The sequence below is a fragment of the Heteronotia binoei genome, chromosome 21 (assembly GCF_032191835.1).
Source record: "Heteronotia binoei isolate CCM8104 ecotype False Entrance Well chromosome 21, APGP_CSIRO_Hbin_v1, whole genome shotgun sequence".
Classification (NCBI taxonomy): domain Eukaryota; kingdom Metazoa; phylum Chordata; class Lepidosauria; order Squamata; family Gekkonidae; genus Heteronotia; species Heteronotia binoei.
Genome location: NC_083243.1, coordinates 52683553 through 52706198, shown reverse-complemented (window position 1 = coordinate 52706198; position 22646 = coordinate 52683553). Strand labels below are relative to the sequence as shown.

The 22646-nt window shown below is 44.6% G+C and overlaps 1 protein-coding gene across 1 annotated transcript; it reads left to right on the top strand.

The window, feature by feature from the left end:
* Nucleotides 1-4205: 4205 nt before the first annotated feature.
* Nucleotides 4206-18197, top strand: BATF (basic leucine zipper ATF-like transcription factor). The gene is made up of 3 exons (XM_060262785.1): nucleotides 4206-4541; nucleotides 6065-6169; nucleotides 17571-18197. The coding sequence occupies exons 1-3, from the start codon at nucleotides 4476-4478 to the stop codon at nucleotides 17778-17780; spliced, it is 381 nt and encodes a 126-aa protein (XP_060118768.1). The 5' UTR covers nucleotides 4206-4475; the 3' UTR covers nucleotides 17781-18197.
* The last annotated feature ends 4449 nt before the right edge of the window (nucleotides 18198-22646 follow it).

The window sequence follows — 22646 nt, the reverse complement described above, 5'->3', positions numbered from 1 at the left end:
CACATGCATGCTTATTACAGAGAGGACGAAATTATTGACACTCTAACATTCAGAACTGAAGTGTTTTCCAGCTGCATGCTCATAGACTCCTGTATTTAAAACTAAGTATCAGAGATGTAGTACTAACCTAGGCAGAGTCTTCCCAAATATTTTGACCACACAAGCTCTGACATTACTTGTTTGATGGATTTAATATCTGGGTCTTTTAGTACAGAAGGATAAGGTGGTAAGGCATCCCCAAAATTATCTGGTCCAGCTGCCTTCCAAGATAGGCTCTACCTGTAGAAACACCAACTGAATTACATCAAATTGAAAGAGACTGAAATAATATTCTTGAGCAAGGGTGGCCAAATTTGCTTAATGTAAGAGCCTCATAGAATAAACATCAGATGTTTGAGAACTGCAAGAAGGAAGGAAGGAAAACAAATAGATGGGGGAAGGAGAAAGAGGTGGAAAGAAAACAACTATAACTTTAAATGCATTCTCCAAGCTGCCGGCTGGCTTGGAGATGTAAGCCAAAATGCCCTCAAAACGAGGTAGGGGAATTGACAGGTGGGCACCTGGCTTAAACAGGATCTTTTAATCTATGTATACAGGATACATGTCCAGAAATTATTGCTTAAAATTACCAGAGACACTAATTAAGTAAAAACAATTAAAATTTATTCCAGAAAAATATAGACACACATACAAGATAATACTCATAAAACATACACACAGTCCTAAGAAAAATAGAGAGATTCAGAGACAACACAAGGATGGACAAACAGGGTGATAATTACCGATCGTAGTCTTCAAGGAAGGCTCCAATGGCGACGAACGAGGACTAGGGGGAGGAGGCCCTCAACTGGCCAAGAATCGGGGATGTATCTAGACAGCGGAACTGGGGTACTGCTAGATGCACACCTGAGAGGAACTGGGTCACAGGTTATAAGGACTACCTTGAGCCCTTAGGGGATGGGAGATACAGGGGCGGATGACAGTGGTCAGCTGCTACATGACCTCAGAAAAAGGGGAGGCTCTGCAATGACCATAAGGGCTGAACTTATGCAGTAGCCAATAGCCAGTTAATTGGCGGTCCCTGATTGGATGCTCATAGCTAGCCAATGAGCAGACTTGGCCTTAGTTACCTGATTGGACTTCCAGGTAACAATGGGCCAAGGGGGAGGCTCCAGGATTACCATTAAGGAAAAGAATGGGAAAAATTATTAAGGTGGGGGGTACTTAAGTCTATCAAACTTATCTAAAAAGGTGACAATAGATGGCCAAATTGCTACCTAGGTAACACCCGGTCTATACAAAGACACTTGGCTCTAGGTGAAGATGTTCTTCCTCCAATTCAGTCTTCTATTGGCACCAGTCTTGGTCTTGAGTTCCATTAGACAAAGGCTTAGGCAGTCTGCCAGGATCCATGCCTAAGATAAGCTTGGTTGCCTTATGCAGAAGTTGAAGCAGCTGTTTGATACATGAGTCTCTTGCTTTGCTGTAATGGAGTCAGAAAAACAAGATGGATTCTGGTGGTGTTAGCCTTTGGTTCATGGAAACAGGCTGGAAACTGTTTGCCTGTACAGTTCATGGCGGTGTGGCTTCTTCCACTGCAATGGTTGAGACTGGGCATGCAAGGAGCAGCTGGAAGCTCATCTGTAGTTCTGGCTAACACCCATCCAGAGATGTAGAATGCTGCGGCAAAGCTGAGGCTTATAGTAAGCCTTAGAAACCGTGAGCAAAGTCCACTTCTTAGAGCAGATGTGTGCGAGTCAAAACTCCAGGCACCCTAGCAACCATACTGGTGATCACAATGTCCATGTGTATGAAAAGTAGGGGGCTTTTTCTTACAGAGAAGTAATTTAAAGAGAGAATGCCTTCTCCAAGCCATCTGACAGGGCAGTGGGAGCTTTGAGAGTCACACAATATGTGTGAAAGAGCCACATGTAGTTCCTGAGCCACAGTTTGGCCACCCCTGTTCTTAAGCAATTATGCCATCATTGTTCTCGTTCATTAAACAGTTACTGTTTTGATGCCTTCTAATATTCTAGTTATTGCAAACAGACTACCACCTTGCCCAGGCTACGCTTTGTTAGGGTCTCAATTAGAACTTATTTTGTCCTAATTCATCCCTGACATTATACAATTAAACTTTGCTTATGAGTATGAAACCAACTTAGTTTCTTTTGCTAGTTTTTCGTGTAATGTGCTTGGGTGCTTAGGTTTAATCATTGCCAAGGTTCTCAGTGAAGCAGATCAGAGAATAGAGGTTGCTGTGATTCATCAGGCTAACATAATCTTCACTAGACATCCGACAATCAGCCTGTTTGGTGAGTTAGTCTGGTGCTAATCTGGGAGAACTAGGTTTGATTCCCCATTCCTTCACATGTACCAGCTGAGTGACCTTGGGTCAGTCACAGTTTTAAAAAGAGCTGTTTTCTTAATAGCAGTTCTTGAAAGAGCTCTCTCAGCCCCATCTATCTTTGTTTGTTTAAAGGTCCATTGAAAACCACTGATCTTGTACAAATAGAACTTTTCATGGAAGAGGAAGCATGCTCCATGGCAAAGATTATCTAGGGTGCATGGAACTCATTCATAGGATCCAAGGTATTCTCCTTGTACCTAATGAGTTAAATAGTGGCAAATATTCCCTTCTTGAGCAAAGTACTTGAACATGTGGTGGCTAAGCAGTTCCAGGCATTCCTTGTTGGGGTTGCTAATCTAACCCCATTTCATTCTGGTTTCTGACCAGGTTTTGGACCAGAAACTATCCTGGTCGCAGTCTTTGTCCACAAAAGGATATGGGGAGTGTAATCCTGGTACTCCACCCGGATTTCAGTATCATCTAGCATAATATCCATCAGGTAAAATAATATATGAGCGATTATAAGAGCTATATAAGTCTTTTGCAGCTCCAACAAATGCCTACTGCAGTCCAGGTTGGCTATTATAACATAGTACCATTTACTTACTTACAGGTGGTTTGCTATTGCCTGCCTCTGGGTAGTGCCCCTGGTGTTCCTTAGGGTCTGGTCTCCCATTCAAATATTGAGAAGGGTCAATCCTGTTTAGCTTCCAAGATCTGACAAGATTGGGCTAGTCTGGTCTATCCAGACCAGGGCACAGCTACAGTAAGTTTCACATACTGTATTTACTCACATGCAAGACTATTTATCAGGTATTCCATCAACAACAAAAGGGGGGTGGGGAATCATCTTAAATTTGCTCACAACTTACAGTTACACACCTTTTGTGTATAACATTTTTAGGGGGCTCTTCTTACATTGATGGTTGTCTTCCTTTTAAGTAATGTCAGAGATCTATGATGGAGCTTCCAGACTTTCTTGTTTGTACTTGAAAACAGTTGCAAGAGGGTCGAGTTTTGATCACAGTACCGTTGCTAGTGGAAGGTGATGAGATTCCTCTGGAAGGAAATTGCATGGGAAGCAGGGCTAGTGCCTATTTTCCCAGCAGTGCTGCCTTGATTTGCTATCATGTACAAATAAATAACATTGAGAGATCTTTATGAATCTCCTGCATCAGATCTAGTTGGGTTTGTTGAGACCCTTTATATTATCTATGTATGTATTTCTGTGTCTGGTATATAAAGATCTAAATACCACAAACACATGCTAGTTGGCAAAGAACATAGACTAGCTAGTTAAAAAAACTGAAATCTGCTTGGCAACCAGGAGAGGACTGTAATGGAAGCAGTAACATTTCTCTTTTGTGGTTGCAAACATAAAGAGAAAGTTTGTAGTTATCCCTCTAATCTGTGGAGTCTTGTGAGCAAAAATTGTACTTCATGAAATACTGGCATTGAAGTTGTGAACTACTGCATAAATTAGCTTGCTGTGGGGCCATCCTTTCTGAGCTGAGACAAAAATATGCGAGCCAGAGGCTAAAAAACTGTGAGCTAGCTCACACTAACTCAGCTTAGAGGGAACACAATCATTTGTTTTTGTATTGAATATATTGAACATTGTATTTTGCACTCTTGGATGGCTGAAGGTAGATTTTATTGCTATGGCTGAACAAAATATATCTGAATGAAACTGTTTTTCTCCTCTCTGAACATGTGAATTCCCCACTTATACTGAGTCTGTTATGGCTGAAACTGTCTCAGTAACTGCCTGAAGTTCAGTGTTTTTTTTTACAGACTATTTTGATTTTCCCAGAGGTGATTTTTTTTCTCATTGTAACTCTTCTTCTTCAGAGTTTCCGCCCATGTGACTTCCAGTTGAGTCCCTCACAGCTTCCGAGAAACCACAGCACCCTGAACCTCAAGAAAGGCTGATAACAGCAGTGTGAGGCACAGACTCTGGAAGGAGAGGAATACAGGCAGAGTCCTCAGGAAAGCAGCAGAGAAAGTGACCACGATACAAGAGGCAGAACTGAGGAAAGAGTCAAAGCCAGAGGCGAAGAAAAACACTAGGGACCTCACGGAAGTAGGTCTGTAGAGGATCCACAGGCAGGGGGAGCTGTGAGCCATGCCCCATAGCTCTGACAGCAGTGACTCCAGCAGTTTCAGCCACTCGTCTTCCTCCAGCAAACAGGTATGATATGGGGATTTGCTTCTCAGTTCCTTTTTCTTGGGTTGCCACTTTTCCTTTCAGGACTCTTGTGCACATGAACAACAGCACGGCATGCGGACATTCAACTGATGAAACATTCCACAACATGCAGATGTAGTGTTGGGGCAAAAGGATCCACCTGACTTACTTCTGCCTGCTAAAGACACAGGAACCTTGTCAGACATAACAGATGGAAACTCTGCTTCATACCAGGGTGGTTCCTGATACTATGCTTTTTGAAGTCTGAAGCCCTCCTCCAGCCTAAGAAGCCAAATCTTCCAGCTTAAAGGGTGTGAAGGAAGCTTCTTTTAGGCTGGAGGAAGGTTTTGATCATTGCAGAGCAGCATGGGCAGATGCACTCCACTGTATTTCTTATCTACCTGGCTGGACTCCTGATATCTTCTTCCATGCCAAAGAAGCATCTTGAAAGATAACCAGCACTGATGGGCAAGGAATGCTGCCCGCACTCTGGAAAGGCAGAGTTTTCTAGGAAGAGATTCGAGAATAAAATCTAACAAAGAAGTATGAAGCCAAAGATGAGAGGCTATAACACAGTGCAGAATTACAGGAAGATAAAACACAGTAAAACTGACTTAGCATGCTGAAAAGCATAATAAATGGTATTCTGAAATGTGACAGCAAAAGAATTTGCAGCATTACAGCTCCCAGCTCCTTGGCAATGCTCAAACTCATTTGGAGGGAAGATGTTCATTAACCTTGGGGGATATTGACATGCCTTGCAGAGAAGAACCTTTGAAGAGAGCAAGAGCAGCTTTTCTAAGGAGAGATTAAAGTTTTCCCTTGATAAAACATGCCAAGTTTTAAAATAAGAAATAGAGAGACGTGTTATTCCTTTTGGTGGGAACAATGGGGAAAGTGCTTAAAATAGTATGAAATGTACAGAAAGTGTACAAAGGTGTATATTTAAAGGGAAAAATGGCAGAAGAAATATTGGTGGAAGTTATGGAATTATACTGAAAATGGTTTTAGAAAAGTAGATACAAAAGTTACTGGATTTCATGGATGTGTTTGGATTGGAATCTGGGACTCCCACATCAGCACCAATGCTCTTTGTTAACTGAATGCAGGACAAGCCCTCCTACTGACAGATGTAGGGGTGCTGACAAGGACAGACTTTCTGATAGACAACCTCAGCCCTGGCTCTCAGGTTCAGCAACACCCCCACCGCCCACTTTTGACATTACCATCTTTGTTTATTTATTTCATTTTTTAGTCTGTTTTTCTTGCAGTCACAAGGACTCAAAATACTATTAAGTTCAGAGCTTCTTCCTTATCTTAAACAGAAGTACGTATTAGGAAAGCCTTCTGTAAGGAAGATTTGTGCATGTTCAGAGAAAGAGAGTTCCTCCATAAATTTTACATTGATTCTGACATGGACATGACAGGAAGTTTGACCTTCTGTCCCTCAATTTTCCTTCTATGTTGGATCCTTAGCAGTAAGCACAAAGCTGTTGACTCATGTTTGTTCTTTGTGCTTTCTACAGGAATCTTCTGATGACATGAAAAAAGTACAAAGAAGAGAAAAGAATCGCATTGCAGCCCAAAAGAGCCGGCAAAGACAGACGCAGAAAGCAGATACTTTGCATGTGGTAAGAGCTTCCATGATCTAGCCACCCAGATTCCCGTGATAAGCCTAATTTGTCACAAACAATATATGTAGTGGCAAAAAGACATCAGGAATATGACACTTCAAATTGCAGCTTGGAGGAACACATGATTGTGCGAAGGAATGTTCCTTTCCCCCCTTCAGATTGCTCACAGTTCAGTTTATTCATGCTTCCTTGCGCCATCTGCCATATCAATGTTCCTTCAAACAGAAAAACTATACATCAGGGAGAAGAGCTGCAGCTTAGCCTTTTCCCTGATATTCTCCCTGATATGGCTCTCTAACAGTTAGTACTGATAAAGTGTCACACTATCTCACTGGATAACCTTAGGCCAGTTACTTTCTGTCAGCATAACCTACCTCATGGGGTGGTTGTGAAGTTAAATGGGGAAACCAGGACTGCCATCCTGAACTGGAGGAAAGGTAGGATAAAAATAAGCGCATAGATGTGTATGTCTAAGGAATCTTTTCCTCATGGAAAAGCATTCAGCTGTGTGATCTCCAGTCTGCAGTCTGAAGTGACACAGTCTGAGAATGGGTTTAGCTTCTCACTGGTGTTTGTGTTTAAGTGATTTAAGTTGCTTCTGCATGGGGTGATTCCCTTCTTTCCTATTGGCAGCCATCTTGTTTAGCAGCAATTTGGGGCCATTTGTGATCTGATCCAGAATTGGGATTGGGAGAGAGCACAGCTTAGGGCAGCTGCCATCCAACCCCACTGCCTGCTCTGATATTGGCTTGAGAGGTTTTCTTTCTGTCCCTTTATCTAAGCACAGAGCGACATATTACAAGTACTTTCATGATCTTAAATTAAGATGCATCTTTTAAACAGCATGGACTGGGCAGCTGTGTAATTCCTCAGTGTATTAGCTGCAGGATGCATACATTTAACAAGCAATGGCAGCTGTAGATGCTGCCCAGCACCCAGAATGGGGCAAACGTACTGTTTGTTTCAAGCACCCTTTCCATACTGCAGCACTACCTGTGCTCACTAGGGTGCAAGCAAAATTCCAGCCCCCCAAGCTAGCCAAGATAGGTAGCTGTGTTAGTCTGTCAGTAGCAGTAGAAAAGAATAAGAGTCCAGTAGCACCTTAAAGGCTAACAAAATTTGTGGCAGGTTATGAGACTTCATGAGTCACTGCTCACTTCTTCAGATACCTGAAGCCGTGACTCATGAAAGCTATCTGAAAAAGTGAGCAGTGACTCATGAAAGTTCATATCCTACCACACATTTTGTTATTCTTTAAGGTGCTACTGGACTCTTACTCTTTTCTACAAGCTAGCCAGAAAAATGTAAATACAGGCCCATCAATGCAATCCTCTTCAGTGTCATCTTGTTTAGCTGTAGTTTAAAAAATGTTCCTGTCAGTTACATACCTGTGGAATCATTCTCTATTCTCTTCCCTCTTGTTAATTAGACCTCTGCTGCTACTCGTTCCTATCACCCTGATTGGGCGCAATACTGCCAGTAGGAAGTCACAGACTCCGAAGTGCTGCTGATACAAATTAAATGGCTTATTAGAAGGCACTGTGTCAAAATATACAGAAGCAAACTGTATGATGCAAAAATGAACAGTACAAAACATGGATATACAAACACCAGAAAGATGAAAGGCTACCTCAAATAATGGGGATGCATAAAAAGGCAGTGCATAAACATAAGCAAATAAGACATGATTCTGTGGTTTAGCTGCCAAATCCAGGTTGGGAAATTGATTCCCCTTCTTTCCTATTGGCAAGAATCTCAAAACAATATGCCTTGCTTATCAGTCATGAATAGGGTTGCCAGCCTCCAAGTTGGGTTTGGGGTTCTCCCAGAATTACAACTGATGTCTAGACTATAGTGATCACTTCCCCTATAGGAACTGGCAAATTTGGAGGGTGGACTGTATCGCATCACCTCCCTGTTGAGCCCTCTCCTGCCCCAAATCTCAGGGAATTTCTCAAGCTGCAGTTGGCAAAGCTAGTCATGAGACTGTTCTCCTGGTTAGTCAGAGGTGCAGGTGTGCACTTATGTCCTGAGGACTTTATACTTTCTCAGCAAACAGCAGTGCGTTATTGGGACTTCGAATGCGGACTTCTCAGGCTGGTGTTCAAGGAAGGTAAGGCTGCCAGATCACCTGCTACAGCAGGCAACCTTCCAGCCAAAAGCCCGTGTACCTTCTGTTTCTTTGTGGAGAGGAGGGAACAACATGGGAGGCAATACCCAGCATTGGTGACACCATGTTGTCACTTCCACTTTCAGACCAGGAAGTGACATCATGCACAACACTCTAGGTGTAGCATGACACTCTTTGAATTTTGTAATGCATGACACTATGAATTTTGTAAATCTCTGTCATAAAAATAAGAGATTTGGGGAATTCTTAGAGCAACAAGTGACACCAAGATATTACTTCCAGTTCTAAAATCAGAAGTGATGCCACAGCATCACCAATGGCAGTTTTGAAGTTCCCACCCCTATTTGGATCCTAGGAAAACAGTCAGTGGGGGGCTGGCAACCCTAAAGGAAGGGTATTCCTACATAACATTAAACATGAAAACAGTTTAGACCAGGGGTGTCAAATATGCGGTCCCCCAAGCAACTGGCTGTCATCTGTTTCCTTCTCCCTCTCTCTTGCTTCCTTTTGCATAAGAGCTTGCTTTGCCAGGCTTGCTCAATTGCACAGGAGCTACAGAAGAAAGCCTCTATTTTCTCTATTGACTGAGGCTCCTCCCTTGGCGAGGAAGGGGAGGAAGGCAGAGCTTGCTTTGCCAGGCTCTCTCAATCACACAACAGAGCTACTGAGCCAAGCCTCGCTTCCTTCTATTGGCTGAGCCCCCCCTAGTCCCCTAGGGAAGGAAGGAAAGCCACAGCTTCCTTTGCCCAGTTCCCTGTATCCCATGGGAGAGATACAAAGAAAGCACCTTTAAGACTGAGTGCAAATGTTTTAAACATGTTTTAAGGGTTTTTTTTTAAAAAAAATATTTAATTGAGTTTATCTGTGTTCTTTATAAAGTTTATATCTCTGCTACCTAATCTTAAATAGATACACACATGGCCTGTCCCAACGTGACATGGCCCGGCTTAGCAAGGTCTCATTTATATTAGATCTGGCCCTCGTAACAAATGAGTTTGACACCCCTGGTTTAGACGGCACCCTTTGTTTATGGGATCCAGTCCTTTGCAATCTGGTTGCCTGTAAGGTGGTTTATGATATATTAAAAACCCCAGACTCCTCTTAGCACCCCCGGGACTGCTTACTTATCTCAGTCAGCACAGCTGTCATAGTGTATTGCAGTTATACATAGGCTTTTATGCTCCTTTAACTGAATCTATATATTCTCCCAAAGCCATATTCTCCCAAAGCCAAAGAAAATACGATCTGAAGCCCAGCAATCCATGCTTCCCCATAAACCTAATACACTGCAGGGCCAAACATAGGTGGGTCATTGGGAGGTAGGGTTGCCACTTACCTGGTAACAGCAGGGGAACTCCCAGTGATCTCTGTCCCCTACCCTATCATGGGAGAAAATGGGGGAGGGGGGACAGACTCTGGAAGTCACTTCCCATTTCAGAAAAGGAAATGATGTCATGGTGCTCTAGAAATTTCAATAATCTTCATTGTTAAACCTTAGGGTTTTTAAAATCCTAGATGTCAATTCCTGTTTCAAAACATGAAGTGACTTCCAAGATGTCTGTGCCCCCCAGTGGTTTTGAAACAGGAATTGACATCATAGGATTTTAAAAACCCTAAGGTTTAACAATGAAGATTATTGAAATTTCTAGATAAGAGTCTGCACACTTAACCACTACACCAAACTGGCTCTAGTGTTTTGAGTCCTGAAGAAAGACAGAAGAGACAAAGATCTCCTGTCCAGGTCCACATAATGCAAAGAGCAGGCTCGCTCAGCCTCAATTTGCCTCAGGGCTGTGCTGACAAGGAAGAGAGGGTTTACTGAAACACTCCTGCTCTGCTATTAGAATTCTAAAGAAGAAAATATGTGTACTAAGTGAGGTTAAGGGGTTAAACCCCAGCTACTTACTGTATGTACTCTGAGAGCAAATCGAGGCTACCTGAGCCTGCTGTTTTCAGCTCATTTGTTTCAGCCCCGAGGAACAGGGTGTTTGAAGTTCATGGCAGAAATCTTTGAATCCTCCTAAAAAGCAGAGTTGGAAGCTGTTCTAAGTTGCCATCCTCATATCTATGTTATCTGCCACATGAAAGGATCAATGGACACTTAAGACATTAAAGGTGCAAGATATGATTAGCCAAATGGAAACAAATGTAATGATCAATCTTGAATAGTGTTGCCAGCTTCACTCTCCATAAATTGCCCTGTGGAGGCATATGTAAGAACACATCCAATTTGAGTAATCCAGAGTCGAAGTGGCTGGCATGTCATGGCCTGGGAACACCTTTTCCTGCTTTCCAGGGATTTCTGCCCTTCTCTGAAGCATGGCCTTGAATATTGGCACTATCACAATTATATGTTGTGATCCGCCTTAAGCCTGTTTACGGGAAAAGGCGGAATATAAGCCTACTAAATAAATAAATAAATAAGCCTATGTAGAAAACCTATCCCCTCTGCGTCTCCCCCCGCCCCGCCCCTGCCCCTGCCCCTCATTATCAGTCAGCTTCTGAGTTCTCTTGGTGCTGCCTTATGACAGGGTTGCAAAGTTGTGATGCTTCTTCCCAGCTTCTATTTATCCTGAGCTAGAATGAACCCTGGGACTTTCCAAAAGACCTCCATGAGCTATTAAGAACCCTATAGCTTCTCCAGTATGTTATCTTTTGTTGCTATGAAACTCTTCTGACATTAGCTAAACTTAAGGGCCAAACTAGCCAAGGTTGCAATTACACACACTAAATAATGTACTTTCAATCTACTTCCAACAGGATGTTGCCAGTTCACAGTTAAATCCAGTTGGAAAGTGCACTGAAAGTGGTTTGAAAGTGCATTAATTAATTAGTGTGTGTGATCACAGCCCAAGTTGGGTCTGTGTCCCCCTGTTATGGTCAGATGACATCAGCTTGAAACTAATTTCCTAAGAATGCAGGGTCCCAGATTGAATCAGGACCATAATGCAGTGGGAGAAAGGGCTCCCCCCCCCCCCACATGCCATTTTCCTGGAGTAAAACAGCCCTGTGGGACAGTTTCCTTTTGCTCTGCCAGAGCCGTTTTGAATGGAGAAAACAGCACAGGGGAACACTGAAGTTTTTTCTCTCCACACACCACAATACTGATCCTAATCAGGCCTCTTCCCAGCACGTGTTGTCTGATTGTAAGAATATGAGGGTTGAGTCTGGGTTTCCTTTAAAAAGTGGAAATGTGGAAAAATGTCATGCCTATTAGCCCTAAAGTTAATCTAATTGAAGATGGAGTTTAGGTTAATGAATTTGCTTTTTGTCCTATTCTTCTTTGAACCCACAAGGCCAATGAATTCCCCGCTGTGTCGCTGCTTTCCCCAGCTGCTGAAAGAAACAAGCGAGACTTTCCTTCCAGTGCAGTAACAGGTTTCCTGTGGCAGGTGGTTTTTCTCGTTCTAGATGGCAGTTATTGACTCCCCCCCCCCCTCCCGCCTCAACTCTCCTCAAGCCTGAACTCTCTCTGGTCAGGATGTATGTGGCCTGCGTTGAGCAAATATGTGTGCATGACAGAGTTCGGCAAAGCAGTGGGAAACTAGAGTGGAGAATACGCTACTGTCATTTCTCATAAGTTGCTGGCTGGGGAGATGAGTGCGGCCGAGGGCTGAAAATGTCAACTGCTATCAGTGCAGGGTCTGCTTCTCTGCCTGGGTTTGCCCAGAGTGCGCGTTTACAGGAAAAACGTCAGCCATCTGGAAATTCTACAGAGTAGCTAGACACACGCTATGACCCCCGCCCACACAGACCCTTTTCCACTTCACATATTTTAGCACCACTCCTCCAACACTGTACTCAGGAGGTGTGGTAAAAATATTGGCTGCTTCATAAAACTGCTGCTTGGATTATGGCAGTCTGGATTAGGAACCATACCCACCCAGCCCTTTCTCCTTTTCTTTAGCAGCCAAGGGATACAATAAATGAGCTTCTAATGGAAAATGGTTTTAAAATAAAACATTATGATCCCTCTTGCTATCAACCTTTTTGTTTCTTTGCCTATCTTTTTCTCTTTCTCAGAGCATATCTGCTCTAATTTTTAAATTATTTCCTCTCTCCAGGGAATCTTGGGAAATGTAGTTCTGGTAAGGGAACATAAGAATCTCCAAGGGTATACATATGCATTACGCGTACTCCTGTGATTATTTTAAAACATGTTCTTCTTTTAACAGATTGCAGCTGTGGAGGTATGATTTCCAGGGGGAAACCATGTGTGTGTGGGGGGAGGGATTTAACCCTTCCCTAATGCCATTCACCTTCCCTCTAAAAAAGATTTCCATGTTGTTTTACTCATATTTTTCCCCCGGTAAGAGGGGGGAAAACAGCTTGGAAGTGAGTTTTCAGTGGGGTAGTTCTGAGGCAAAGTTCTGAGGGAAACTCTTCCCAGCCACCACAATCTCTCACTGGCAATTGCAACTCAGGTGGCCCATGGCCACCATTTCTAAATGAAAAGTCTTAAAATGACCATTAATAGGGTTGCCATCCTCCAGGTGGTGGCTGGAAATCCCCTGCTATATATCTTCAAGCCACAGAGTTGGTTCACCTGGAGAAAACAGCCACTTTGGAAGGTGGGTTGTATGGCATTACAACCCTCTCCTCCCCAAACCCCACCCACCTTAGGCTCCACCCCCAAACCTCTAGGTATTTTCCAGCCCAGAGCTGGCAAACCTATCACAGAATTAGACAGAGAGAGTTCTCAGCTGTCTTCACAAGCTATGTTTTTTCATAGATTTCTATAGTGGGGGGAAAACAAATACATTTGCAGAAAATATGGCCTAAATGTTTGAAGTGCTTTACATGTATTACCACTGAGATGTTTGTAATAACCCTATAAGGAAAGTTGGTATTATTATCCTCATAATACTCTCATAATTAAGGGGAATGAGGCACAGATAGAGATATGCCTAAGACTGCCTAATGAGTTTGTGTCTGAGATGGGGTGCCTGGTGGTTGGGAAATACCTGCAGATGGGGGTGGGGGCAGGGTGGAGCCTGAGAAGGGCAGGGGTTGTGGAGGGGAGGGACTTCAGTGGGGTATAATGCCATAGCCTTCTGAAGCAGCCATTTTCTCCAGGTGAACTGATCTTTGTTGCCTAGAGATCAGTTGTAATCCAAGGACATCTTCAGTTGTAATCCAAGGAGATCTTCACCTGGAGGTTGGCAACCCTAGATGAGATTAGGGATGCCAGCCTCCAGGAGGGACCTAGGGGTTCTCTGGAATTACAGCTCACCTTTAGAGTACAGAGATCCAGTCTGGTGTACTGGTTAAGTGTGTGGACTCTTATCAGGGAGAACCGGGTTTGATTCCCCACTCCTCCACTTACAGCTGCTGGAATGGCCTTGGGTCAGCAAAAGCTATTGCAGGAGTTGTCCTTGAAAGGGCAGCTGCTGTGAGAGCCCTCTCAGCCCCACCCACCTCACAGGGTGTCTGTTGTGAGGGGAGAAGATATAGCAGATTCTAAGCCGCTCTGAGCCTCTGATTCAGAGAGAAGGGTGGGGTATAAATCTGCAGTCTTCTTCTTCTACTACAGAGTTCAGTTTCTTTGGAGAAAATGGGTGCTTTGGAAGGTGGACTGTATGGCATTGTACCCCACTGAGGTCTCTGTCATCCCCAGGCTCTATCCTCAAATCTCTAGGAGTTTCCCAACATGGATCTGGCAACCCTGCTCCCTCACTGAGAGCCAGTTTAGTGTAGTGGTTGTGAACTCATATCGGGGAGAACCGGGTTTGATTCCCCACTCCTCCACTTGCAGCTGCTGGAATGGCCTTGAGTCAACCATATCTCTGTAGGAGTTGTCTTTGAAAGGACTGCTGCTGTAAGAGCTCTCCTCAGCCCCACCTACCTCACAGGGTGTCTGTTGTGGTGGTGGTGGGGAAGGTAAAGAAGATTGTGACCACTCTAAGACTCTGAGATTCAGAGTATAGGGCGGGATATAAATCCAGCATCTTCTTCTACATCCCCCATGAGTGGCCAGGGGGCACCTGGCAACCCCAAATTGAGATCTGAATCAACATCAGATGCAGGTGAGCTGAAAGCAGACAGAAGTGAAGTCCTGATGTCTGACAAGCCTTGTGCTTTTATAGGAAAGAAAGCAATGATAATTTAGGTGGGATTCCTCCTCCTTTGCAGGCTAGTGAGGCTAGCATGCCAAGGGTTAGGCCCATTATTGTGACTGAGGGATGATCATGCATTTCAAAGTCCTTGTATCCAGTTGGGTCAATAGATGTTGTTCCTAGATTCAGACTGGGTCCACAGACAGTGCAGAGGGAGAAGACACTTAAATCACTCTCCCACACCCGATGGCTGTCCTGTTTTCCTGACCTGAAATGACGCAGAGAGTCACCATTGGTAGCTGTGGAAAATTATGTGTAACCATCCATTTACAAAATGGGGCAAAAAATGTCTCCTTAGCACCACTTCGGGTCATGAAAATGGCATGGGGGAAAAGGCTCAAGCCTCTTCCCCCTGTGTGCTGTGGCCTTGATCCAAGTTGGATTCCCACACACCTGGGAATTAAGTCCAAGCGCAGAACTCCAAGAGAGTATCTGTTTGACAGAACCTGCTGCAACCATGTGGAAGACAAAAGGATTTTGTGACATATGAACTGATCCTAATAAACTTGCCTGAGGTGACTGTTTTAGCTAGTGGTGCCTTATGCCAGCTCCATCAATGAGATTGCTCCTTTTACCCAATAGTGATCAGTCTTGTACTGCCTTAGTAATTCCATGACATGATTTTTGCAATGCAGGCCATGTGAAGGTGCTGTGAGAAGACATTTCAGGGTAGGTTTACCAGGGGTGCAGTCAGACATACCATTAGTGGTGACACAGCTCCGGATTAAATACGTTCATCCAGACATCCACATCTGGCAATTGAGCGTCATCCAGGGTCATCCTGGCTTGCTGCGGATCAATGCCGCATTAATTTGATAGTGCAGAAAGTCCGGCCCTTTTTCAAAGAAGCGGCCCAAGATAGTTTTTTTCCTGTTTGGACAGCTCACGCGCAATACTGCCCCTTGGAATGTTTACTGCTTCTACCACTTTTTTTTTTTTTTTTTTTAAAGCCCCAGCAGACATGCGCATTGCCAGATCATCCGGGAATCTGAGGTGATGCTTCTGCTTCTCCGATCAACACAGGATCGGAGGCGGAGAGGGGAAACATCCCACTATTTAGAACAGGAAAAAAATATTTATTTTCAATGTGGAAAATTTCTAGATATCATTGTCACTGCCAATTTCTAGGAAAGTAATTCCTGACAGTTCCCTGGTTTGAATCAGCAACATTAATTCCAGAAACCTTCCCCCTTTCCCCCACCCCTGCCTCTGAAGCAACGTTTGATTTCCCACCTCCAAACAGTTGTGCGCATGTTCAATGGACCCCCCCTCCCAGGAATCACCATCTGATCACGCATGCGCCAAGAAAAGAGCGTGATAGTATTGGATGTCTGATCGCTCAACAACAGAATGAGTCACATCGAATCAATATTCAGCGGTTTAAATCTGAGCACTACACACCCGCTTTTAATGTGACGTGTGACCGCACCCCAGGTCTGACTCAGGAAATATCTGCGAACTCTACAGGTGGAGCCAGAAGACTTTGGGGGTGGAGCCAGGAGCAATGATGTAACAAGCGCAATTGAACTCTGAAGGAGGTTCTGGCCACTGCATTTAAAGAGACCATGCTCCATTTAAATGCCTTCCCTCTATTGGAAATAGAGTCTTCTTTTGGGACTCATAGAATTGGACCCCCGGATCCAATTTTTTTGAAACTTTTTTTTTTAGGAAAGACACTGCATGCTATGCTGAAAATTTGGTGCCTTTACCTAAAAAAAAAAAAATCCCTCAGCCTCAGACACCCATGAATCGATACTCCAATATACCCATAGGGTCAATAGCACATTTCTTTTGTTAAACTGCATTTTTAATATTTTCAGGTGTCATATATTGCATTGCTATTTGTCGCTGATTCCAATCCCTACTGAGTTGTGAAGCCACTTAACTTACCTTGCAGCATTGTTGTAAAATGGAGAGCAGAAACTTGCAAGGCTTTTTTTGAGCAGGTATGCACAGGAACGCAGTTCCGGCTGGCTTGGTGTCAAGGAGTGTAGCCTAATACCCATAGGGTATAATGGAGTGCCCAGTGAACATTCCCCCCTCCCCCACTTTCTGATAACCCTGAAGCAGGGGGAAGGGCCTCCAAACTGGGAGGTCCCCTACCTCCAACTGGGGATTGGCAACCCTAGTTCAGGAACTGGAACTGGCAAAGAAAAAAAGCTACATTCCATATCTTTACAATGAACATAAGAGGAGCCATGTTGGATCAGGCCAATGGTCCATCCAGTCTAACACTCTGTGTCACACAGTGGCCAAAAAAAAGGAGGTTCATAAGTGGGGCTAGAAGCCCTTCCATTTTGCACCTCCCCAAGAACCAAGGGAAAAGTTTAGGGGTCAATAGCACATTTCTTTTGCTAAACTGCATTTTTAATATTTTCAGGTGTCATATATTGCATTGCTATTTGTCGCTGTCACTGAGTTGTGAAGCCACTTAACTTACCTTGCAGCATTGTTGTAAAATGGAGAGCAGAAACTTGCAAGGCTTTTTTTGAGCAGGTATGCACAGGAATGCAGTTCCGGCTGGCTTGGTGTCAAGGGGTGTAGCCTAATATGCAAATGAGCTCCTGCTGGGCTTTTTTTTTTTTTTTTACAAAAAAAAGCCCTGGAAACCTGTATGGTGAGCCAGTATTGTGTAGTGGTTAGAGTGTTGGACTAGAATCTGGGAAGATGAAGAAGAATTGCAGATTTATATCCCGCCCTTCTCCCTGAATCAGAGACTCAGCAGTTTACAATCTCCTTTATCTTCTCCCCCCACAACAGACACCCTGTGAGGTGGGTGGGGCTGAGAGGACTCTCATAGCGGCTGCCCTTTCAAGGACAACCTCTGCCAGAGCTATGGCTAACCCAAGGCCATTCCAGCAGGTGCAAGTGAAGGAGTGGGGAATCAAACCCAATTCTCCCAGATAAGAGTCCACGCACTTAACCATTACACCAAACTGGAGTCCCAGGTTTGAATCCCTACTGCCATGAACTCTCCATGAACTCTATTTCCTATATTTGCTGTAATAAAAGGAAACAGATAGAGAGACTAATCCAAGACAAGCTAAAGTTGTCTTTATTGTATTTCCATCCATTCCCCACTTTCTCCTCCTTCAGTGGCTCTACAGTCTCTAACTACCTATTGATCATCATCTTCTTCTTTTTAATAAAGGAGAGTGAAGATTTGGAGAGGCAGAATGCTGCTTTGCGCCGGGAGATCAAACAACTGACAGAGGAACTGAAGCATTTTTCTGCAATGCTGACTTCCCATGAGACTCACTGCTCTGTCCTTCATACACAAGCACCTGTGCCCTCAGAGGTGCTTTATACCCCACTCTCCTTCCACCAGACCCACATCAGCTCCCCATGTTTCCAGCATTGAGGCCAACTGCTTGGACTGAGAAAGGCTTGCAGACTCAGTAGAAAGGAAGACAAGGCCTCTTGTGGGTCACAGCTATGGAAGCGTTACAGGTATTCCTGTGCTGACTTGACTTTGTTCTGGGACATTCCGGAGCTACCTGCAGGGAGTTGTGTTTATGAACTAAATCTAGACTAAATGGGAAAGGGAAGATTGATGCCAAGAGCAATTCTTCCCATTATCTGGGAGAAAGACAGGCGTAGAAATGTTTTAATTAAATAATAAACTTTAAATTGTTTTCACTGGAACACTCATCACAGAAGCTCATATGATAAAGAAATGTAGTTTTCTATTAATAGGTTTACTAGGTGCTCTGCCACTGGTATAAAATAAAGGGAGGCAAGATTGCTCCACTGTTTTAAATAAAGTATTTTAAAAAAATGTTTAATGTTTTATTTGTAAAACATGACCAGGACTTCCCTTGCATACAGTACTTGGTGGAGTTGGGTGGTAAGATGCAAGTTCTGGGGTGAGACAGGACAACAAGAAGGCAAGGGGAAAGAGTAAAAAAACCACTGTGAAACTGCGGAACTGTGGAAAGCTGCCTTATGTGCTGAAAGGAACTCGGTATAAACTGAAGTAGTACAATACACAGTGTCAAGTTGGAAAGATGGCTTTGACAGAAGGGAAAATTAGGGTTGATTTTAAGCCAGATGTGATGGACTGCACTTTTAAAAGCTTAGAAGTGCTGTGTAAACAGGTAAAGGACTGTGAAGAGTTATTTCTTCACACTCAGAGAATCTTGAGGGACAGGCTGTTCCAAGAGATCTGATTGGTTAGCATCAGCTGAACAAAGAAAGACTTCTGAACTGGATACTGAGGAGAATTCAGTCTGATTTCAGCCCTGGCTGAGAAGAGCAGAATATTGACGGTTCTGGTATTCAGCCTGGATGGAGAGCAGTTTAATGCAGACAGGAGAACTGGGGAAAAGTTGGCAAGGACAACAACAACAACAACAACAAATTTTATTTGTATCCCGCCCTCCCCGCCGGAGCAGGCTCAGGGCGGCTAACAACATGGTTCAGAGTTAAATTATACAAGTAAATAAAACTACATTAAACATTATCAGCATTTAATTAAAATCTGGTTGAGCTTTAAATTTAAATTAATTAATTTTTAAAAGTGCTAGTGCTATGTTTACTTTTTCTGATGGCGGTTTCCTTCGCAATTTCCATTTTCATCAGGGAAAGCCAGTCTGAAGAGGAAGGTCTTGCAGGCCCTGCGGAACTGTTCTAGGTCCCGCAGGGCCCGCATTTCCTCTGGAAGTTGGTTCCATAGGCTCGGGGCTATAGAGGAGAAGGCCCGATTACGGGTGCTTTGCAGCTTCTCCTCTCTTGGTCCGGGGATAGTCAGCAGGTTTTTCCCGGCTGACCTCAGTGCTCTCTGGGGTTCATATGAGGAGAGACGGTCCCTAAGGTAGACAGGTCCTCGACCATATAGGGCTTTAAAGGTAATGACCAGCACTTTGTAACGAACCCGGTATGTAACTGGCAGCCAGTGCAGTTCGCGCAGCCCAGGCTGTATGTGCTCCCATTTAGGGAGTCCCAGCAACAGTCTAGCCGCTGCGTTCTGCACCAGCTGCAGCTTCCGGGTTCGGCACAGAGGCAGCCCCATGTAGAGGGCATTACAGTAATCCAGTCTCGAGGTGACCGTTGCATGAAGCACCATTGCCAGATCTTGGCGCTCTAGGAAGGGAGCCAACTGCTTTGCCCGCCTTAGATGGAAAAAGGCTGACTTGGCAGTGGCTGCAATCTGGGCCTCCATTGATAATGCAGGCTCCAGTAAAACTCCCAGGCTCTTAACTCGGTGCGCCGCTTTCAACGGCGCCCCGTCGAAGACCGGGAGAGGTATTTCCCCTCCCCGAGCGCCCCGACCCAGACAAAGGACTTCTGTCTTCGCTGGATTCAGTTTCAGCCCGCTCTTCCTCAACCAGGTTGCCAAATCCTGCAGGGCCCGGTCTAAATTCTCTGGGACGCAGTCAGGCCGGCCGTCCATTAGCAGATAGAGTTGGGTGTCATCTGCATATTGATGGCACCCAAGTCCATGTCTCCTGGCAATCTGGGCAAGGGGGCGCATGTAGATATTAAATAGCATTGGTGAGAGAACTGCCCCCTGAGGCACTCCACAATCCAGTGTGCGCCTCTGGGACAGCTCGCCCCCAATTGCCACCCTTTGTCCCCGATCCTCGAGGAAGGAGGCAAGCCATTGTAAGGCAGACCCCCTCACCCCTACATCGGCGAGGCGGCGGGTCAGTAGCCGATGGTCAACCGTGTCGAACGCAGCCGACAGGTCCAACAACATCAGCACCGCCACACCGCCCCGATCCAGGTGCCGTTGGAGATCATCTACCAGGGCGACCAGTACTGTCTCCGTCCCGTAACCCGGGCGAAAGCCGGACTGGCAAGGGTCTAGGATGGAAGCGTCATCCAGAAAGCTCTGCAACTGTGACGCCACTGCCCTCTCTATAATTTTACCTAAAAATGGTAAATTAGAGACCGGTCGATAGTTTGCCAATTCGGCCGGATCCGCTGTACTTTTTTTCAAGAGGGGACGGACCAAAGCCTCTTTTAGAGATGATGGAAAGCGCCCCTCCAAGCGGGTAGTTAGAAATTCCCATTCTTCTAGAGAGAAAAGAAGATTCCCTACCCAGTCAAAAATGATGTTAGCTCTGATGAGTACAGAAATCCCTGGTCTGGTGCGGTTAAAGACTGCCTTTGGAGACCATAATAGTCAGTTAAAAACTCAGGATGAGTATCGGTGTTTCAAGAGAAGGGGTTTGGGTACTGGAAAGAGTGTACCAGAGTGTACCAGAGTTAGTGAATTCTCAAAGAAAGTGTACTTAAGAGTTTAGGGAAAACACTAGAATAAAAGCCTCTCAACATAGAGATTTAACTGTGAAAAGCTTCTCATTTGCCCCCCCCCAGCCCCCCCCCCTGCTTCTGGACTCCATTGTTCAAACCTGCTGTGAGAATTTTGCTGTACTCTAGGATTTGACAAACTTTCTAATATTTCCCCCCACAAAAATGAGGAAATAACCAAAATATATAAAGCAGACAGATCGAAATCTTCATAATGTCACTGTGGTCACATAGGAGAAAGTAATTTAAAAAGTATGATGGGAGTAAGGTTTTATTATGACAATTATAATTCAAGAAGCATTTTAAGTTGGATGCTGAGCTGATATAATTTAGTACACCTTCTGGTGATGTCAGAGGTGCATGGCATATGCAAATGAGTTGTGTTAATAAGCTCTGGCACCTATTTTTCTACAAAATGACCGCTGGCTACAGACCTGGCATATATCGTAACAATCTTCCAGAGGCAGGGAGCACATTGTTCCTGTGCTGAGAAACAAATACTACTTGTCACACAACTATTGTCAGGGGTTTGTTTCCGGAGATCTGATCCCTCTTTTGTCACAAACTACAAATACTCAAAGATACTTAATGTATAATTTTAAAAGTTTTAAATTATTACTGTTAAGTTGCCATGAGACAACAGGAAACGTAGGGTGTAAGTCTTCTGATAAATACAAATTTTTAAAAGGCATGGAAAGTTATGATGGAAAACCCCACAGAATGCCCCTGGGTCTCTGCAATACCCCTTTATAGCAGGTTCTATCACACATAGGCTTTTAAAAGAAAGCCTTACCTATTAAAAAGGCTACCTCAAGAGGGTCTCCAAAAGTACAAGCGTATTTTCAGGCACTGCAGATGTTAAGGCTGTATGATTACTGAGTGTGTGGTGGTTTGGACTAAGTCCTGACCTTTGTTCATCCTCCATGAGAGAACATGGTACCCTCTGCATAACAGCGTTTTTAAAATGTTATTCATTTTAACTGCATGTTTAGTTCTAGGCAGGATTGCCAGCCTCCAGGTGGGGCCTGGGAGTTCTCCCAAAATCACAACTGGTCTCCAGACTACACAGATCAGTTTCCCTGGAGAAAATGGCAGCTTCAGAGGGTGGACTCTATACTATCACATCCCTCCTGAGCTCCGACTCCTCTGCAAAATGCCATCTGCAACCCCTCCACAGGCACCCCACACCCCCATCTTCAGGAACGTCCTAAGCCCAGCAGGAACATATTTGCATATTAGGACACACCCCTGACATCAAGCCAGCCGGAACTGTGTTCCTGCTAAAAAAAGCCCTGCATATGAGCTAGGGCTGCCAAGCTGCCGGTCCAGGCGGGGGTTCCCCTCCGCCTAAGTTGCCAGCACAATGATGTTACCCAGAAATGATGTCATCATGATGGCACACAGCAGTCACTCTAGGCATTTCCAGGGAAACCCTATGGTTTTCCCAGACACTCTGGCCATTTAGGAAGGAAAACTCTATGGTACAATAGGTATCATAGAGTTTTCCCTCTTCCAAATGGCTAGAGTGTCTGGGAAAACCATAGAGTTGTCCTGGAAATGCCTAGAGTGGCTGCACGTGGCATCACTGGCACAGTGGTGTCACTTTCGGGTGATGTCATTGTGTTGCATGTCACGAAAGTCCCCCGCTCTGGGACAAAGAGAACTTGACAACCCTAATAGGAGCTAATGTAATTGTCAGCCAGATCTGTGATGAACATCTGACATATCCAGGGGTCATTTTGTAGAAAAATAGGTGGTGGAGCTCATTAGCATAACCTGCTTGGGCTGGCTAGAGATCCAGCCAGCCCAAGCAGGCTTCACTGACCTGGGGCTCTCCTTGGCTGCCCCCCCCCCAGTCAAAAGGCCAGCAAGCCACCCACTGCCCAAAATCACATAAGAAATGGAGAAAGGGTGGCATGGGCTTCTCCAGGGGTTAATGAGAGCTGCTGGGGGTGTGGCAAAGCTCCTGGTG